This window comes from Rhopilema esculentum, chromosome 6, assembly GCF_057945365.1.
Source record: "Rhopilema esculentum isolate cy_ngs chromosome 6, ASM5794536v1, whole genome shotgun sequence".
NCBI classification, from domain to species: Eukaryota; Metazoa; Cnidaria; class Scyphozoa; order Rhizostomeae; family Rhizostomatidae; genus Rhopilema; species Rhopilema esculentum.
Window position 1 is genome coordinate 13,167,495 of NC_142820.1, and position 16,976 is coordinate 13,184,470.

Consider the following 16,976-nt stretch of genomic DNA (forward strand, 5'->3'; position numbering starts at 1 on the left):
TGCTTCTAATATGTTTAATAGAAACTGACTTATAGAAACAGTCATTCTAAAAGAATAACAAAATATGTTAAGCTCAGCAGATTTCCACCGATCTGTCCTTTAAATGTTTGCAGTTGCAGTATGAGCAATAATATCTAACTGATTTTTAGAACTAGCTTTCAAAATGAATTTCTGTCCTTAAAGAGATTTTTATTGGGCTCAGGTTGCATATTTCTTTACATCCATATAGCATGGTGTGATATGCTACTATGCCTAGAATCACTAAACTGTTTTTTCAGCAACTGCAATTTCGCAGGTATTAAACATGTTATATACAAATTACAAATAAAATATTCTTATTCTTAATTATTCCTACCCTAACTTATTCTTAAGTCAAAAATATGCGCGATAAAAAGGGATTAAAAATATGAACGTAGAATCCTGTTATCCTGTCAAGTGACAGACAAATGGTACGACAGGTTCTCGTTAGGACGACATTTATTTTGAGCACATATTCACATATTTGACCTTTAAACGATATAACAGCTATTTTAAGTTCAAGTCAAAACAACCCATGCTTCTAATATGTTTAATAGAAACTGACTAATAGAAACAGTAATTCTAAAAGAATAACAAAATATGTAAAGCTCAGCAGATTTCCACCGATCTGTCCTTTAAATGGTTTGCAGTTGCAGTATGAGCAATAATATCTAACTGATTTTTAGAACCAGCTTTCAAAATGAATTTCTGTCCTTAAAAAGATTTTTATTGGGCTCAGGTTGCATATTTCTTTACATCCATATAGCATGGTGTGATATGCTACTATGCCCAGAACCACTAAACTGTTTTTTTCAGCAACTGCAATTTCGCAGGTACTAAACATGTTATATAAAAATAACAGCCTTATCAGACACTTCTTATAAAACGTTTGGATTCCCAAGGCTGCCCTCAGACATCCGCTTCGACCCTCGACAAGAAATTTTTCCAAAAGCCAGAAACCCCATTCACGTCTAGAATCAAGTTCACAATTCTCACGAATGTCACTTGAACAGTGTCAACCGAATGACTCTTTCGACAAGATAATCGTTTGATTCCTAGATAAGGCCATGTGATTCCTGGTGGTTTTATGAAAGAGTCTAGTTCAGGTCTTAGGAGAATGAAATGAACACTGTTTCCTTAAATTGGCAACTGCCTCAACCATAAGTAGGTGTCTATCCTTGAATAGGCACGAAACGCTTATTTGGATTTCAATGCCCTTTAAAAGATACATGTCTTAAGGGGAAAGAGTTGTTAAGGTGGTACAGAAGTATTCCGTTACTTCTCCGTATGAAACACAGATGCACCACGTCAATGGCTGCAAAAGTCGCCCTCGCAGTGCGTGTAACTAGACTGCCACAAGTCTCTATTAAAATAATGACACCCAAGACATAAAATGATATTTTTTTGTTGACTTCCATGTTTGCTGCGTTGCAACATTATTTTCATAGTTGATGTTTCCAACGTTACGCAACGAAATAGGAAAGCTATCCTTTTTTATTCAGCGACCACTAAAGTTGGGCAAGAGAAATTTTATAACCCGTTTTTCCTGACGCTTGCAGAAGGTAGCCTAAGCTTATTGCAACGACATCAATTGCTGGAGCATTAACGACAGACTTTGCTCCATTATCAGGCCTCAAAATTGACTGTGCGTTTACGTTTGTTTTGATAATATCTTAATAAATTATGCACCTGCTGGTCAAAAATTTCGCAATAAAATGTTGAGTTTGATGAATTCTTTGTTCTTAAATAAACAGAAGCGAGAAATTTAGCGAAAAAATAATTGAATCTTGATAAGTGTGACTGTCAAGGAAGCAAACGTTTTTTCGATTCGTCGAGGTTTCAACGTATGGAGATTTGGATCTGAGCAAAGTTTTGCCTCCAGCTAATGCTTTATAGAGTCAATCAAAAAAACAAAAACTATTTCGATTTATCAAAACAAAATAGAAGTCTGTTGAATTTTTCCGTCATTTACGACTGGCGTCCTTCTTTTTGTAAACACTCTCGCTACAAATTCGGATATCCTCTTCACGATTTGTCTGATATGACTGCTTCTTTCAGAATATTGACTGTGGTGGGATTGTACCTCAGTTGCATTTTGTATTTTTTTCCTGAAAATAATGTATCCGTAATTTTGGAGAGAAATTGCTATGGGAGGGATTAAAGAGGGGGAGAAGGACAAGAGGAGCAAGTAAGCAAGGGACTGAGAACGAAGAAGGTAAAGATGGCAAAGAAATTAGAAATTAGAGATAGAATCGAAAGGAAAAAGAAAGAAAAGAAAAAAGGGTATGTACTACTAAAATTAGTTCATTTGACTGTTTCAGTGAATAAAATTTTGACGAAATTATTCGCTCAACTATCATTGCACACTTTTTTTATAAAGAACCTAGCTCAAAGCCTAGTTCTTTAAGGGTAAAGTGTCATATTTTTGGGCCTCTGTTCGTCAAATTGAAGTACCAAAAGTTCCTTAATAGTTCAAAAAGTTATTGATTTTAAGGGTAAGTTTAGTGCCATGAAAATAGCAAACGCGCAAACATTGAATGTCTAAATTTTTCTATCAACCGTGGCCAAGTAAGATAAAAAATGCACTAAAGGTTAGAAGCAAGTTTAATGTATCTAAAAGAACAATGTCAATTATGAAGCTTTTTACTTGACATTGCATTCAAAAATGACATAGAAACAGGAAATTGCTCTTTTTGCAATTTTTCTAATGATAGTTTGGGCCTTTGTTGGAGAAGGGCGTTTTTTAAAGAGAGCACGTTTAATAGAATAAGCTTTTTTGTTTGGCATATATATAGTTAGGGATTAGGTTGCGCCATCATGTTGCTGCTTTTTCAATGGCACATGGAGTGGGAAAGCCATGATGGCCTAAGACCAGATACAATGAAAACATAAAGTAAGAGATGCTGGAAAACGAGGGCGGCACGTGAGAGGAACCAGTAGCTTGGCCTAGAGTTCCAATTTTCAGATGAAAAAAAATAATTCATAATCACCAACATCTTCAACTCTTCGCGCAAGGAGTACGTTTGTTCTCCTTCTCGAAGAAGTCTAGCAAACAAAGGTCGAACTAATTTTCTTTAAACGTACAATTCTTGCAAAACAGCATACGGGATGGGGTAAAAATAGGACCCAGATAAAGGCTTGGAAGTACAGATAGACTGAAGCGTTATCGAGTGGTTATACTGTCGAGGGCACTTCGTCACTGGCCTTGTGCCTAAAGCGCGTTCAAACAGAATCGTGGCATGAAAAATATTTATTTGTTTAACTAACATCAAGAAAGAAATTGACAAATCTGCTTAAATCCTATGCCCACAGTAACATTATTTTTCATGGAAGCTGAAGAAACAAGATCTCACAGGGTATTGTTTTTGTGCTATCTTTTTACATACATCTTTTTATTATTTTATACTGCCTATAAGAAACGAGTAGTGGACAGTCAGAAAAAATTGTGAAACTTCAGTACTCGAAGCAAAAAAATTAAGAAGCTATTGAATCGTGATAAAACTAAGAACAACGAAATTTTGTAATCCAAGAACAAGATTGTCCTGTTGGCCTAGGATTTAAGACACAATGGATAAAAATATACTTCCCACATCTAAATAAAGCATCAGAACGGAGGCGAATCTCTTGACGTAATAAAAAGGTCACAAACATTTCATAACATTATTCATGACATCATAATTAAGAAACTCTTAAGAAACAATAAGTATTGAAATTAAGAAACTGGAGTACTCGACCATCGACCTTTGTTTCTTATAAAAAATGAGTGTAGAGTTACATTCTTTATCAAAGTATTTATCCGTATGTTCCATGTATTTTGGAAACCAGCCATCTCTCGATAGTTTTTTATATGTATACCGTTTTTGACAAACTTCAAGAAACACTTATTTCCTTCAAATTCTTTTTGGCAAATATTTGTTTTATGGAAATTATAACGAAATCTCTTACAAAGAATCGCCATGAAAGACCTCCATTCATTGTTTGGTCTTGTGAACCCAATGCCCCTTTGTCTTACCAAGTTCAGGCATTGTAACAGTGCCACACTGTAACAGATGATAAGTTTGAAAAAAAATCTAAATTTATAAAAAAACAAACATTGTGATGAAAATCTATCTGTACTTTTGCTGATGAATGCGCACCAATAAGTCTGCAGTAACAAGAAGTAGAAGGCGGTAAGAAAGAGAGACTGGAATATATTTCAATGCGGAATAGTATTTTGAAATGCATAAACTACAAACTACAATGACTTTGAGTCAGAATTTATAAAGTTGTAGATGTCTTTCGGCTCTTTCCAGTGGTGGAAATTGTGGGGGTGTTGGGGGAGGGTGCGAGCGCCTCCAGCTTTTGCCAAATTGCCGGTTAAAAAACAGCTTTAGCTCTATTGTCGGTAAATTTGGCATTTGTCGGCAAATTTGCTTGTTTTTGTGGGTTTCGCTCCCCCCTCCACCTGAAAAATGAATTTCCGCTGGCTCTTGTTATCCTTAAATATCACCATGCAATGATTTAGCTTGTTATCACCACAAAAGTAAAAGCCCTTTTCCTGTTACATATCACACTGACCGTAGTCCATACAGAACTGTACTGTAAGACTTGATTGCCTTATTGGATTTTCACGATCGCTAATAAATTAACATAACTATTAACATAAACTAACTAATAGCTAATAAGTTAACATGAATTAACATTAACAAACAACAAACTATCAACCATAGATTCGTTTAAAGACTCTAGACCCCAGAGTCTAGATTTGTGTTTAATTTTGTACTTGCCAAGATATTTAATGACTTTGCACTTGGGGAAATATAGAAGATTTATCTGGAATATTGAGATTTTTAACTGACATATTACTACAAAATGAAAAGACTGCTGGATAAAAGTGAATTGAGGGCATCTTTTTCTTGGTCATAACTACATCAATATTATTAATTATTTGACTGCTTCAACCGGACCGAAAGGCGCGAAATATCTGGTTTTGGATACAGTCTTGTGCTGGCTACCATTAAGAGCATGTCAGTTTCTGTGAAAAATATAGTCGTTGAAATGGTTCCACTTTGTCTCTTCGCTTTCTGGATCGTACCCTGCACCACCGGCACAGCTAGAAATCAGCCTGAATCCATTTTCATACAAATGGTCAAAAGCTTTTTCCAGGTGACTGTGCTTCAAGAAAAATCTGTTAGTGTATCGAGCTTCATCACGATCTGGGTCGCGCGTTTCATTGAGCGACTCCGCAAAAACCTCTCTCGCTAATGCAACGTTGCCGCAAACGAGGATCCGCTGCAGTTTCCTGAATTTAACATCCGCGACACCGTCTCTGCCAAACGCGTAGCTTCCGCGCACGCACAGTGAAAGGTAGCCTGTAGTGGGTCTCTTGCCATCTTTTGTTTTTTTCGTGCTTCCAATTAGTTGTTTCAAAGCGCGGATAAGACCTGCAAGCTGGAAGTATTCCGCTTCTGCCAGCAATCGATCCTTCTCTTCGAAATTTTCGGGTAACGTCAAACGGCTATTGCGAAGATAATCCAGCACATAGCGAAAGAGAACGCCATCTCGGTCGATGAAAAACCGCCCTCGTGAATCGCGTAGAATCCGCTGGCGTCCACTAAAAAGAGCAGCCAAGAGCGACTCCGGGTCGCGCAACAGCGTCGTCAAGGACGTCGTATATAGCTGGCCGCCTACGTTGAGTTCGACGACGGCAGGAAGGCCAGGCTCTTGGTTGCTTGTTTTCCTTGACGACTGCATGGCGATGTTTGACAAGAGCATGAAATTCCAGCCACGCGCAAAGTGCCGCAGCTCCTTAAAGATGTTCGACAAGCTTCAATCGTGGTATTTACCCTAAGTTTCTTTGTAGCAACAGTGTAAACAAAGTTCAACATATATGGAGTATTTATGCGGTAGAGTGATCAGGCTATTGAACCAGGAATGTTTCTGGTGATTAACTTACTTGAAAATTAACGCAAACAGGTTTGATCATCCCCAATGCAGCTGCAATTATCCTGAAGTTAAACCCAAGCACTAAGAATTAATCCTTTAAAATCTGCATTAACATTAACCAACGTTGTTGTAACATCACTTGTTAAATCCGCTCATCGATTCACCAAGCATTTGGCGTGATCCGGCAAGAAAGCAGTTTGATGTGCAGGTTTTAAGACTGCAGACACTCTTGGTGAAGTGGCGAACAAGAAGATTTCACACGAAAGCGAAAAGAGCAGGTACCGAACGACGTCCGCGTCTTACAGCAAACACGAGTGTGTTATTGTTTGATCTGAATTATTGTCATAGGAAAACTTCAGCGCTCAATTTAAATCATAGAACACCAGTACTTCGGCAGCTGACCAATCCAAGCACTAAACAAAATCAGGGGGCAAATGCGTTAAAATAACGTCAATTAGCAGTATTTTATAAATATTCATGGCTAAAGTGATAATTAATACGTCGTAGAAGAGTAACTTTCGCCATAAAAAAGTAATTTCAAAAAAGGATTATGAATTCAGAACTTCCATTCCTAAAGAACAGTGATGCTCGTAACTAGCTCATTTGTGAATTTCAGGAATGAAAACGCATGTTTCCTGTTCCAGCTTATTTTCGCTAAATCCTGCTTGCTTGTTGCTAGTCTAAAATTCCACAACAAGTCAAATATGTAAACATATATTTCCCAAAGTGATGAATTAAAATTTAACAGTTTTCGCTGTGCAACGCATTACTGTGCCATGAATATTCTTTATGGCATTTTCGAAGGTGTTTGAGAATCCATTTGGACGTTTGATATTTCGTTACACCCAGTGAATGGTCTTAATGTTGTTGTAGAAGCTAGTAAACTGGTGATGTGTCAAACACTTTGTAGTTCCACAAAAAGGAGCTAAATGCAATCAATTTTTTATTTCAGTCGATCTTGCATTTCAAGATTATTCCCATGCCATACAGATTTTGAAACGGATTTTTACATTTTATATAAGGATTTATTTTGGTGCTACATGCCATCAGGCCGTCCACTTCCGCAGTCACTTGGATAGCTTAAACTGATTAAAAGAGTGCTATTTTATTGTGTTATAAATCAAATATTTGAATTCTTATAAAGAATGTTGAATTATTTTGCATTGTTGTTTTTCTCTTTTGTCACAATTTTGAGCCTGATTGTAAACTTATAGCTCGATGAGCAGACTTTGATATTGCAAATAGAGAACAATCAAACAAAGGAGCTTGAAGTGATATGCTCACAGCCCATGCGTAGAGCGTTGTCTTGAAGATAATGTCCTTTTGTTTTTGCTGCATCTGCTCCAGGTTTTAAATGCGTAGATAAGATAAACCAAGGTTTGCATGAAAGGTCGTTGTGGGCGTTCGGTAGATTCTTACTTCTTGCGTTGCGTTGAGCATTCTCGAGCTATCTTATTTAAAAATGTCATTTATTAATTTTAAATTCGTACATCAGGAATCAAAACGCAAGGAACTGGTTTATACCGACATGCTTAAAAGTTGAAATTTAATCAATTAGATTAGCTTTTCAATACTGATTAACAATTTTAACTCTGATTAACTAACTTAGTCAAAGCTAAATGGTGTTGCATTTTAAAGGGGCACATGTGACAGTTACTAAAAGAAAATTAAACATTCTTACGCATGCGTAACAGAACAGAAATCCAGGCTTTACCGCTTATCAAATTTACGCTACACTTTTATATTGGCTCAGCCAACTGTTCAAATGTGAAACCAAGTTCGAGATCAGCACTAAGTTTCTTGAAGGTCTAGTTCAATCGAGCGCATAAGGATTGTACTAGAATCGAGTGCTTCGAAACGTTATTGTAACAAAACTTGATGATTATGGATTCAGCCATGAAGCACTGTGTCTCGTTAATAGCTTTTTAGAAAATAGACAACATAGAAGATTAATGGATCATTCCGTAGCAAAAATAACTGTTCCTTTATGTTCCACAATGATCAGTTCTTGGTCCACTGTTATTTAACATCTATATAAATGATTTGTCGTTATCTTAAATGGGTATGGATATTTGCAATTACGCAAGTGGTGCATCCATATATTGCGAGGCTAGAAAACGATTCAAGTAAAATTATCCAATGGTTCGCTGATAACTTCATGAAGTTGAATACAAACAAAAGTCATTTACTTGGCAGATTCTTGGCAGAAATTCTAATCAGGAGATCGTAGCAATGAAAGAGTTTCTGTGATAGCAAATTTGAAAGATAAATCGCTATAAGGCTTTGGGATAGACTGAAATGTGAGACACAGACCAGTGAGTTCTGTAGGAAGGCTGGTGACAAACTCTTCGCCCTCGCTCACATTTCTGGATACAAACACTCTAATAAATTAAGAATCTTAAAAAGAGCCCTTTTTATAAGCCAGTTTGTTTGTTTATTTGTTTGTAACCTTATTTTAAATCGAATATATATAATTTTAAGCTACAATATCGTAACTTGTCTAATTCGATTATCTACAAAATATACATATTATATCAAACAATTTTTAATAGTTTTTAAATACAAATTTACAATAAAATCATTACGTTTTGTATGTATGTACAGGTTGCCCCGTCCCAGTTTTTGATTAATCTTTTGAATTGGATCAGATTTTCTGCAAATTTTATTTTCTGTGGTAAGCCATTCCAAATTTGTGGTCCGAGAAACCAATTTAAATATTGTACATTAGTATGTTCCACAAATAATAAGATTAATAGAATCCATGAAAGAGCCCTGAGTATCGCATACAAGAATTATGAATCTGGCTTCAACACCCAAATAAAACATCGGCATAAAACATCAACCACAATTGTCGGATAAAACTATTTTTCGCTTGACCCCCATGTTTTACGATGTTTTACGATGTTTTACGATGTTTTACGATGTTTTGCAAATCTGCTTTCCAACAAACAATTTGTAAAACATATTTTTTGTTCTCATGTTTAATCGACAATATTGCATTCGTTCGGCCGCCCCTCCTTAAAACGTTTGTTTTACTCCCGCAAGCGCAAGAGGTTCAAATTCGGTAACTACAAAGCAGTAACTGTAGGAAGCTGTGCAGCAGCGCTTGACCATCACAGATGTTTTGACATTTGTTTGGTTCGTTTGACCAGGTCATAAAACATCGTTCAACACTGTTGGGTAATGTTTTTACAGATGTTTTATTCGTTTAGCCAGGCATATTTTACCCCGAAATTATAAAGTAAATGTTCCCTTGTTTAATTTTCTAACGACTGAACCCGACTTTTCACACCAATTTCCTAACCCAATGGCAACTGTGACAGCTCTAATTAAGATTTGACAGTAATTGTCGTAGCCTAACATCAACCTTTAACTACCATTTTGGGTACAAAGGAATTTTCTGTCAATAATGGATGACTATAACAATATTGTGAGAATGCAGTAAAGATGTTTACAATGCCAATGAATTTTCACGTCACAATTGACATGTAATTTTCTGCTGCAATCTTCATTTTTAGACGCATTTATCACCACCAAAGACAATGTTATGCGAGGGCGTCAAAACCCCCTTCGAAAATATTCTGTTTCAAAAAGAGCACTTGTTTTCACTTACAGATGATTTGTCGGTGAATTTTAAAAGTTGTCGGAATATAAAAGATGGCTAACTCATTTTATCGGCAAATTTGACCTGGATCTCTTCATGAGTACAATAGCTAGCGACAACCCGGTAAGAACGAGATCTTCTTTTCTGGATTAATATTCAACAAATTTCTTGAGAAAGTAACATTTCGATTGTTTTTGGTTTAGAGCATTTAAGCAGACATTTGCTCGACATTTAGAAAAATAACTGGAAAATGTTGGGCTTACAACGAGGCCCGAAAGACTCAAAATATGCTTTGTATAGAAAATCTGAAAATACAAACATGAAGGATCCACTGAAACGACTTTATTCACATAAATAAAAAAGAAACTGTTGAATCATTTATCGCATATTTTGGAAAATTCATAAACAGCATTAGAATAAGCCTGAAAAGACGTTGTTGGTCTGCAATGCTGGATTTATATCGACATTTTTCTAACCAAAATTTAGAATAAGGTTATTGTAATCCTGATTGGCCTACCGATATATTTTAGGATACAAATATTTTTCTTATTGATTATATTAAGTTATGACTCACAACGTTGTATTTTCAAATTATTTGAATGTAAATATTTCCGTTTTGTCGTAGATATTGATTCAAAGAAAGGCCTGTTATGATTTTAGGTAATCGTTTCTTTGACAACAAAATATTTGCTAACTTGCAAGCATCATGACAAATTAAAGCTGAAGCTGTCGTTTATGGCAAAAAATTATGAATTTTTTATTACAATGGAGCTGACGCAAATAACAACCAGATTGAAAATTTGAAAAATTTCAAACTGTTGAAATTCATCTTAGTTTCTAACTGACATATAATCTATCGAAGACCAGGCACATGCGTGATGGCATCTCACAATCTCCTTGCTACCCAACTGCTGCATTTAAAATGACAAAATGAAACAAAAGAATATTTTTCAGTTACTAGACCATTTGAATTACGGATATACTAACTACTAAAAACTGACTTGAAAATAAAGCTGAAATGACTTTTGCAAAATTGGCCTATTCTACCTAACACCATCCACTATTTACTTACATTAGTTCTTCATTACTCTGAATATAAAGGTGAACACTCCTGGTATGCTAGTTCTTCAAAGAATGATGTTCTTGAGCCAAGCAAGTGGTTACTCAAAACGCTAAAAAGCGGCTCTAACTTTCTGAGAGTCATTCACACCAAAACTAGTATCTTGACTGTGAAACTTCAGACTAATTACATTTGCAGAGAACTGAGTTTGCATCGAAATTTTCATTAAAAAAGGGATTTGCAATTCATCTGCCGGAAAACCAGATCCAAAATTCTCACAAAATCAGGAGCTTATGACGCGGGGTCTGTAAACCGTTATGATAAAACCACCTGCCTATTGATGCTACATAGCTACGCGGTAAATAACCGAATTATAGACTGATCTTGTCAACTGAGGCACAATTGAATGTTAGTCATGCAAATTAATTTGACTCAAATTTTGACTTTTTGAGACCATTTTGCTTTAATTGTTCTTTGTACCACGATAAGATTGTTGACAAGACGTATATTAAACAAACGAGCACAACTGCAATGACATTGAGAAAAATAATTTCGATGAAAAAGAGCGATTATGTTTTACAATTACAGATGGAAGAGACCTACATCCTAGTTATTGATGCCAAGTACCAGGGAAATTTCTGTAATGAATTCCGAGATAAAATGGCCAAAATCTTTGAAAAGCACCTGAATGGGTTTGAAGGTTGAGATATTCTAATATCAAAAGTGGAAGACGGAAAAAATGGATGACAAAAGAAGAATCAATATAGAAGTTGAGAGAAGAAGATAAAGAAAGACTTAAGAGAAAGAAGAAGAAAGAAAAAGGATACAAAAGATGAAGAGGAAAGAAGAAGAAGAAAGAAGATGAGGGGGAAAGAAGAAGAAGAAGAAAGAAGATGAGGGGGAAAGAAGAATGCGATAAGAGAAGAAGAAAGGAGAAAAAAGAACAAGAAGACACAAAAGGAAACAGACAGAAGAAAAACAAAAGAAGAGAGGGACAAGAGACAACGTTTCAAACTGTTAATATTGATAAAACGCGCGGCTGACAGATAGCTGAACAGTAACAAGTCGTTACAAATGACTTGGAAAATTCTGATAACTACCGTAAATCCTCGAATTGCCACCCCTCGAAAAAGCCCCCCCCCTCGAATAAGCCCCCACTCTAGAACTACAAATTGTCAATAAGCCCCCCCCCCTCGAATAAGCCCCCACTGCTACTGTAAATTCTCGAATTGACCCCTCCATTTGACGATTTTTGCTATCTGAGGTTGCCTATGGCGTTTTATTGAATTACCACAACAAATTCATATTTTTGGTAAGAATTAATTAAATGCTCATAAAGAAATTCCTACTATAATAAACGAGGTCTTTTAATAATGTCTTCTTAATGTCTACAATAATTTTATAAGGCCCCCCTTGTATAAGCCCCCCCTCGAATAAAACCCCATCCAAAAATATCAAAAATAAATAAGCCCCAGGGGGCTAATTCGAGGATTTGGGGTATATATTTTTTAAGGAGTAGAAGGATATGATATCGGATAACTTCATACATGCTAAAGTATTGTTTTTGATTATTTCAGCGTTGTATTTGACTGAACCTGACAATGTTGTTTGGCTGAACCACTCTGTAATGTATCTAATTTGCAATCGATCTATATGTCATCATCGTAGTATCGTGTTTGCTTTGTACTGTTATCGATATGCTTTGTACTCTGTCGGTATTTGGTTTGTAGATTCATTGAAATCAGATTCATGTGTAAATGTCAACCAGATTCAGGTAATAGAGTCGTCACACAGTCGTGGTACAAGCGTACAAATTAATGTCTTCTATTAGCGTACATGCTAAAAATTATTAGCAATGGTGAAGATCCGGACTAAGGAAGATAGATTGAGGTAGAAGAAAAGAAGAAGAGAGAAGAAGAAGAAAATTAAAAGAGGAAGAAGAACAGAGAACAAGAAAGAACAAGAAGAAAAGAAGAAAAAGAAGAAAAAGAAGAAAAAGAAGAAAAAGAAGAAAAAGAAGAAAACAAGAAGAAAAAGAAGAAAAAGAAGTGAAAAAGGAGAAAAAGAAGAAAACAAGAAGAAAAAGAGAATAGATGGAGAAGATAGAATTTGACGACATAGAGAAAGAAAACGACAGAAAAACAAGACGACAAAAGAAGAACACGCAAGAAGAAATATTTAAGACTCAAGTTGAGAGAAAACATCAAATTACTGCACAGAAGGCATTGTAGTGACACTTTTCTGACTGTAATCATGTCTTCAATTCTAACACTGGCATTTAGACCTCGTATTGTCTTGTATCTACAGCCAGAAGCAAATGCAACTGTCACACAACGATGTCTCTTACTGACTCCACATTTTCTAAACGTTACGATATTGTTGCTTCATGATACGAATGCAAGTAAGATACGTTGGAATGTTCATAAAAGGTTAATCGTTCTTTGATTACTAGCCTCCAGTAAATCAGGACGTTTTTTTTGCCTTCGACGACATGGAAAGAAACACCAAAGACAAGTTTTGGGAGAACTTTTCCACTTTTTCCAGCACCTGTGGAAAACCCTGCGGAGAAGATAAGTACTTTGAACCTAATATGCCAGGACGAAGAGCCAGGGTTCTTCCTAGAAGGATAGCAAGGTAGGTCGACAAACCCGGAAACAGTTGTGAGGGACGACAGTTTCTCAGCTAGTAGTGATGGCCTGAAGAGAGTTCAGCTGGCCAACCCAAGTTATTTAGAAACTGGTGTTTTGGGGCTGTAGAGCAAAAGGTTATTTATCAAAACACCTTAGAAGAATATGTTGCTCCTCGTTTCGACAAACATTGGTTAGAATACGTAGCCCCTGTAAGCGTAAAATGTAACAATGATTATCATGTCATTGTGCGCAACTCATTGATAATCTCATCAATCCTTATGCTTTGCAGGTAATAAAAACCTGAAGAAATGTAAAAAGTAGCCTGTGGACTTTGCAAGGCATTGCAAAAGATTATAGTAAGGAATGCACAGGTTACTCCTGCAATGAAAATATATTTTTATCTGCCTGTTGTGTAGCTGCTGTTAGTGCAGCATAGACAGGTTGCTGGATGCTGCGCCTGGAGAGGTTGTTAGATGCCGCGCCTGGAGAGGTCGCTAGATGTCGCGCCTGGACAGGTTGCTAGATGCCGCATAGCAAGGTAGATAGATGCCGCGCATAGACAGGTTGCTAGATGTTGCGCCTGGACAGGTTGCTAAATTTCGCGCATAGACAGGTTGCTAAATGCCACAGAGCAAGGTTGCTAGATGCCGCATAGCAAGGTTGCTAGATGTCGCGCCTTGACAGGTTGCTAGATGCCACAGAGCAAGGTTGCTAGATGCTGCATAGCAAGGTTGCTAGATGCCGCGCATAGACAGGTTGCTAGATTGTTAGACGTCGCGCATATATCGATGTCGCAAAATGAGTTTGATCGATGTCACATAGCTAGGTTGCTAGATGCCGCGCATAGACAGGTTGCTAGATTGCCAGATGCCGCGCACAAATGGATGTCGCAAATGAGTTTGAACGATGTCACATAGCTAGGTTGCTAGATGTTGCTTAGTCTGATAATCATGAAAATCGGAGGGAAACTAAAGCTTCTTATTGCTAAAAATTGTGAAAATAGAAAAAAAGGCCAGTTCAACCAATATTTTGAAAAATGTCACGTGAAGTTTAAAACTTGCTGAAACAAACATCCCAAGTACCGTATTATCTCTAATGAGCGCCGGGGGCGTTCATTTGATTTTTTACCTTGCTTCATTCAAAAACTTGCATCGCTCTTGTATTAAAAATACAATCCTCAAGAGGCCCAAAGACTCCCCCGCATTGCACATAAACTAGTATAGCGGATACACAGAAACGCGAGGATGCGTGGCACAAGGGCGAATAACGAATAGCAAACAATAAATTAACGAATAGCAAATTAGTGAATAATAATAACAAACTCATGCGAATCAGTTCAAGGTCCAATTCCTCTCGTAAATTTGACTCTTACTAAATTTCATTTCAACCATCTTGAATTTTCCCAATTGAAATTTTTGTTAACATGTTTCAACTCAAGACAATTTTAATATGTCTCCCATTACATACATTTGGCGCCCCTTGGAGAGGGGCGGTGATCCGAATTTTGCTTATTGGAGAAGCGCGCCCTCTAAAGAGGGGGCACCTTTTAGAGAAATTACGGTATTTCAATTGAAGTATTTTGTTAAAATCTAATGTATTGCCACCAGTTATCGAAAATCAGTCTAATTGTAAATCAACGCTGACTGCCTAAACGAATTTTGAACTCAATAACACGAGTTTCTTTGTTACCAAATTGCCCTAGGATGTAATAAATTATTGGCCTAAAGGTGATCTTGTCAGCTTAGCACAACTTTGTTAACACATTAAAGAAGCGATTAAGTCCTACAAAACAACAATTTCATCACACATTTGAAAGGCAAGTGAAAAACGAATTTGTTATGGTTGTGAGCAGATGGTTCTTTGTAATGAATTTGAAGATTGACTTAAAAATCATGAACGTATGACAATCAAAATGCAGCGTATTTGTTCCTTTGACCTAATGTTGAGCGTTACATAGTTGTCTGTCAAAATCGCTGTTATTGAAGCGAAAACAACTAAAAATGTTGTTATTCACCTTGAATTTGATCTACTTTGGTGAAAACAGTTTCATTAAATGGATTGTATAGAACAAGTTGCACTTCTTACAAAAACCTAAGCCGCACATTTATACATTATAGTAAACTTAGAATTATGCAAACGGGCCATTTATTTGTTAGATTTCATCTTTATCATCTCAAAGCTTTCTTTGCAAATAAGGATATTAAAGTAGTGAATGCTGCCTCAGAAGTATGCAGACAAGCAATGGATGCCGCTTTCGAAGGCGAAGCCGCATTTTGCATTGCGTTTTCTTTTCTCGTGGTGAAGAGTGAAATCTCGCTTGCGTGCACATCATCCCTTTTTCAAACAGGATATCATAAATCAAAGACATTTTAATGAACAGTCTAGTTTGCGAATAGTTTATGATTGCTGAATTTCGAGACACAACATTTGCTTCTTACGAAACATTATACTTTTAGAATGAAAAACGCCTTAGCAAAATTTGGCATGATGATGATAACAAACAATCACTGCATTCACTTCTTGAAAAAATCTTTTGACATCATAAAAACTCGAAATGTCAGGGGAAACTGGTGGAACCTGCGGGTCCATTATTAATCTTCGCTGCATTACTCAAGACTTAATTCTTAAATTTTTAATGGTGGTTAATATTCTGGATGATTCTACGGGAGCTTAAAAGCTCAAAAAGGATAACATTATTAATTAAGAGTCCATCTGGTCTTACTCAAGTTTATTGAGGGATTCTGTCAAAGTCTTGGAAGATTCACATAGGAACTGCAATCGCTCGTCTTCAACAGCAGGAACCTCAGCTGATGAATTTCCACGATCCACAGAACACAACCAAAAGCTCACATTTACCATAAGAAATTAAAATCTAGCTGACTTTTAGAAGCAAAATACAGCTTAATGTGTTTTGATGACTTTTAGCACATTAAAGGTTTTGTTAAAAACATATTTGAATTGAGTTGCAAAAACGAGTCGAGACTTTAAACTTCAAACTAATTATGTCATATGATTTACAACCTTTTGCTGAAATTGATAAAATTATCATTTCTCGACATTTCTATGGTGGCCCAACGTTATCATTGAAAATTCAAACGTATTATCGAAAAAATTACTTTTAAATTAATAGTTTTTATTTGCAAAGTTTTTCATAGACATTGTTTTTTAATTACCAGAAATATTTTTTGAAATAATTTTTAAAATTTTTAAAAACCAACTTCGAAAATTGTTTTCGAAATTTTGGATTGCTTTGAAATCGTCTGACTTTAAGGTACTCTACCACTCAGAGATGTGAACTTTGTTGTTTTGCAAGCTATTGACTCACAAATTTACAGACATATGTAGTTTTACATTGGGAATTCAAATTTGGTATTGGTTTTTGGGTGTGGCTCATCGTTACCATGGAAACCTACAAACAATAGAAATTTTATTCTTTCTGTTAGGCTATGCCTCATTTTGCTCAAGAACTTTTGGTTCACATAAAACTCATATTGACACATTCCTTATTAGCTGGTTAGTGCAACAATGTCATTTTTTTCTGATTTTCTGACATTTAATTGGTTTGAAAGCAACTTAAACTCAGGCGTCTCAAAATTTCATCATGACATTATTCTTATAGACCATGTTTTGAAAGTTCATTTTAAATATACATCAAAACAGACATCTTTATTGCATTATTCAGTTTATAGTGAGCAAATTGATATACAGCTTTACTACATAGATTAAATTATCATGAAAT

General features: G+C 36.1%; 1 protein-coding gene across 1 annotated transcript; it reads right to left on the reverse strand.

Moving 5' to 3' along the window:
* Window positions 1–2,294: 2,294 nt before the first annotated feature.
* Window positions 2,295–11,746, reverse strand: LOC135686408 (BTB/POZ domain-containing protein KCTD8-like). The gene is made up of 2 exons (XM_065202632.2): window positions 10,620–11,746; window positions 2,295–6,356 (listed from the first exon to the last, which is right to left on the reverse strand). The coding sequence occupies exon 2, from the start codon at window positions 5,770–5,772 to the stop codon at window positions 5,026–5,028; it is 747 nt and encodes a 248-aa protein (XP_065058704.1). The 5' UTR covers window positions 5,773–6,356; window positions 10,620–11,746; the 3' UTR covers window positions 2,295–5,025.
* Between the last annotated feature and the right edge of the window lie 5,230 nt (window positions 11,747–16,976).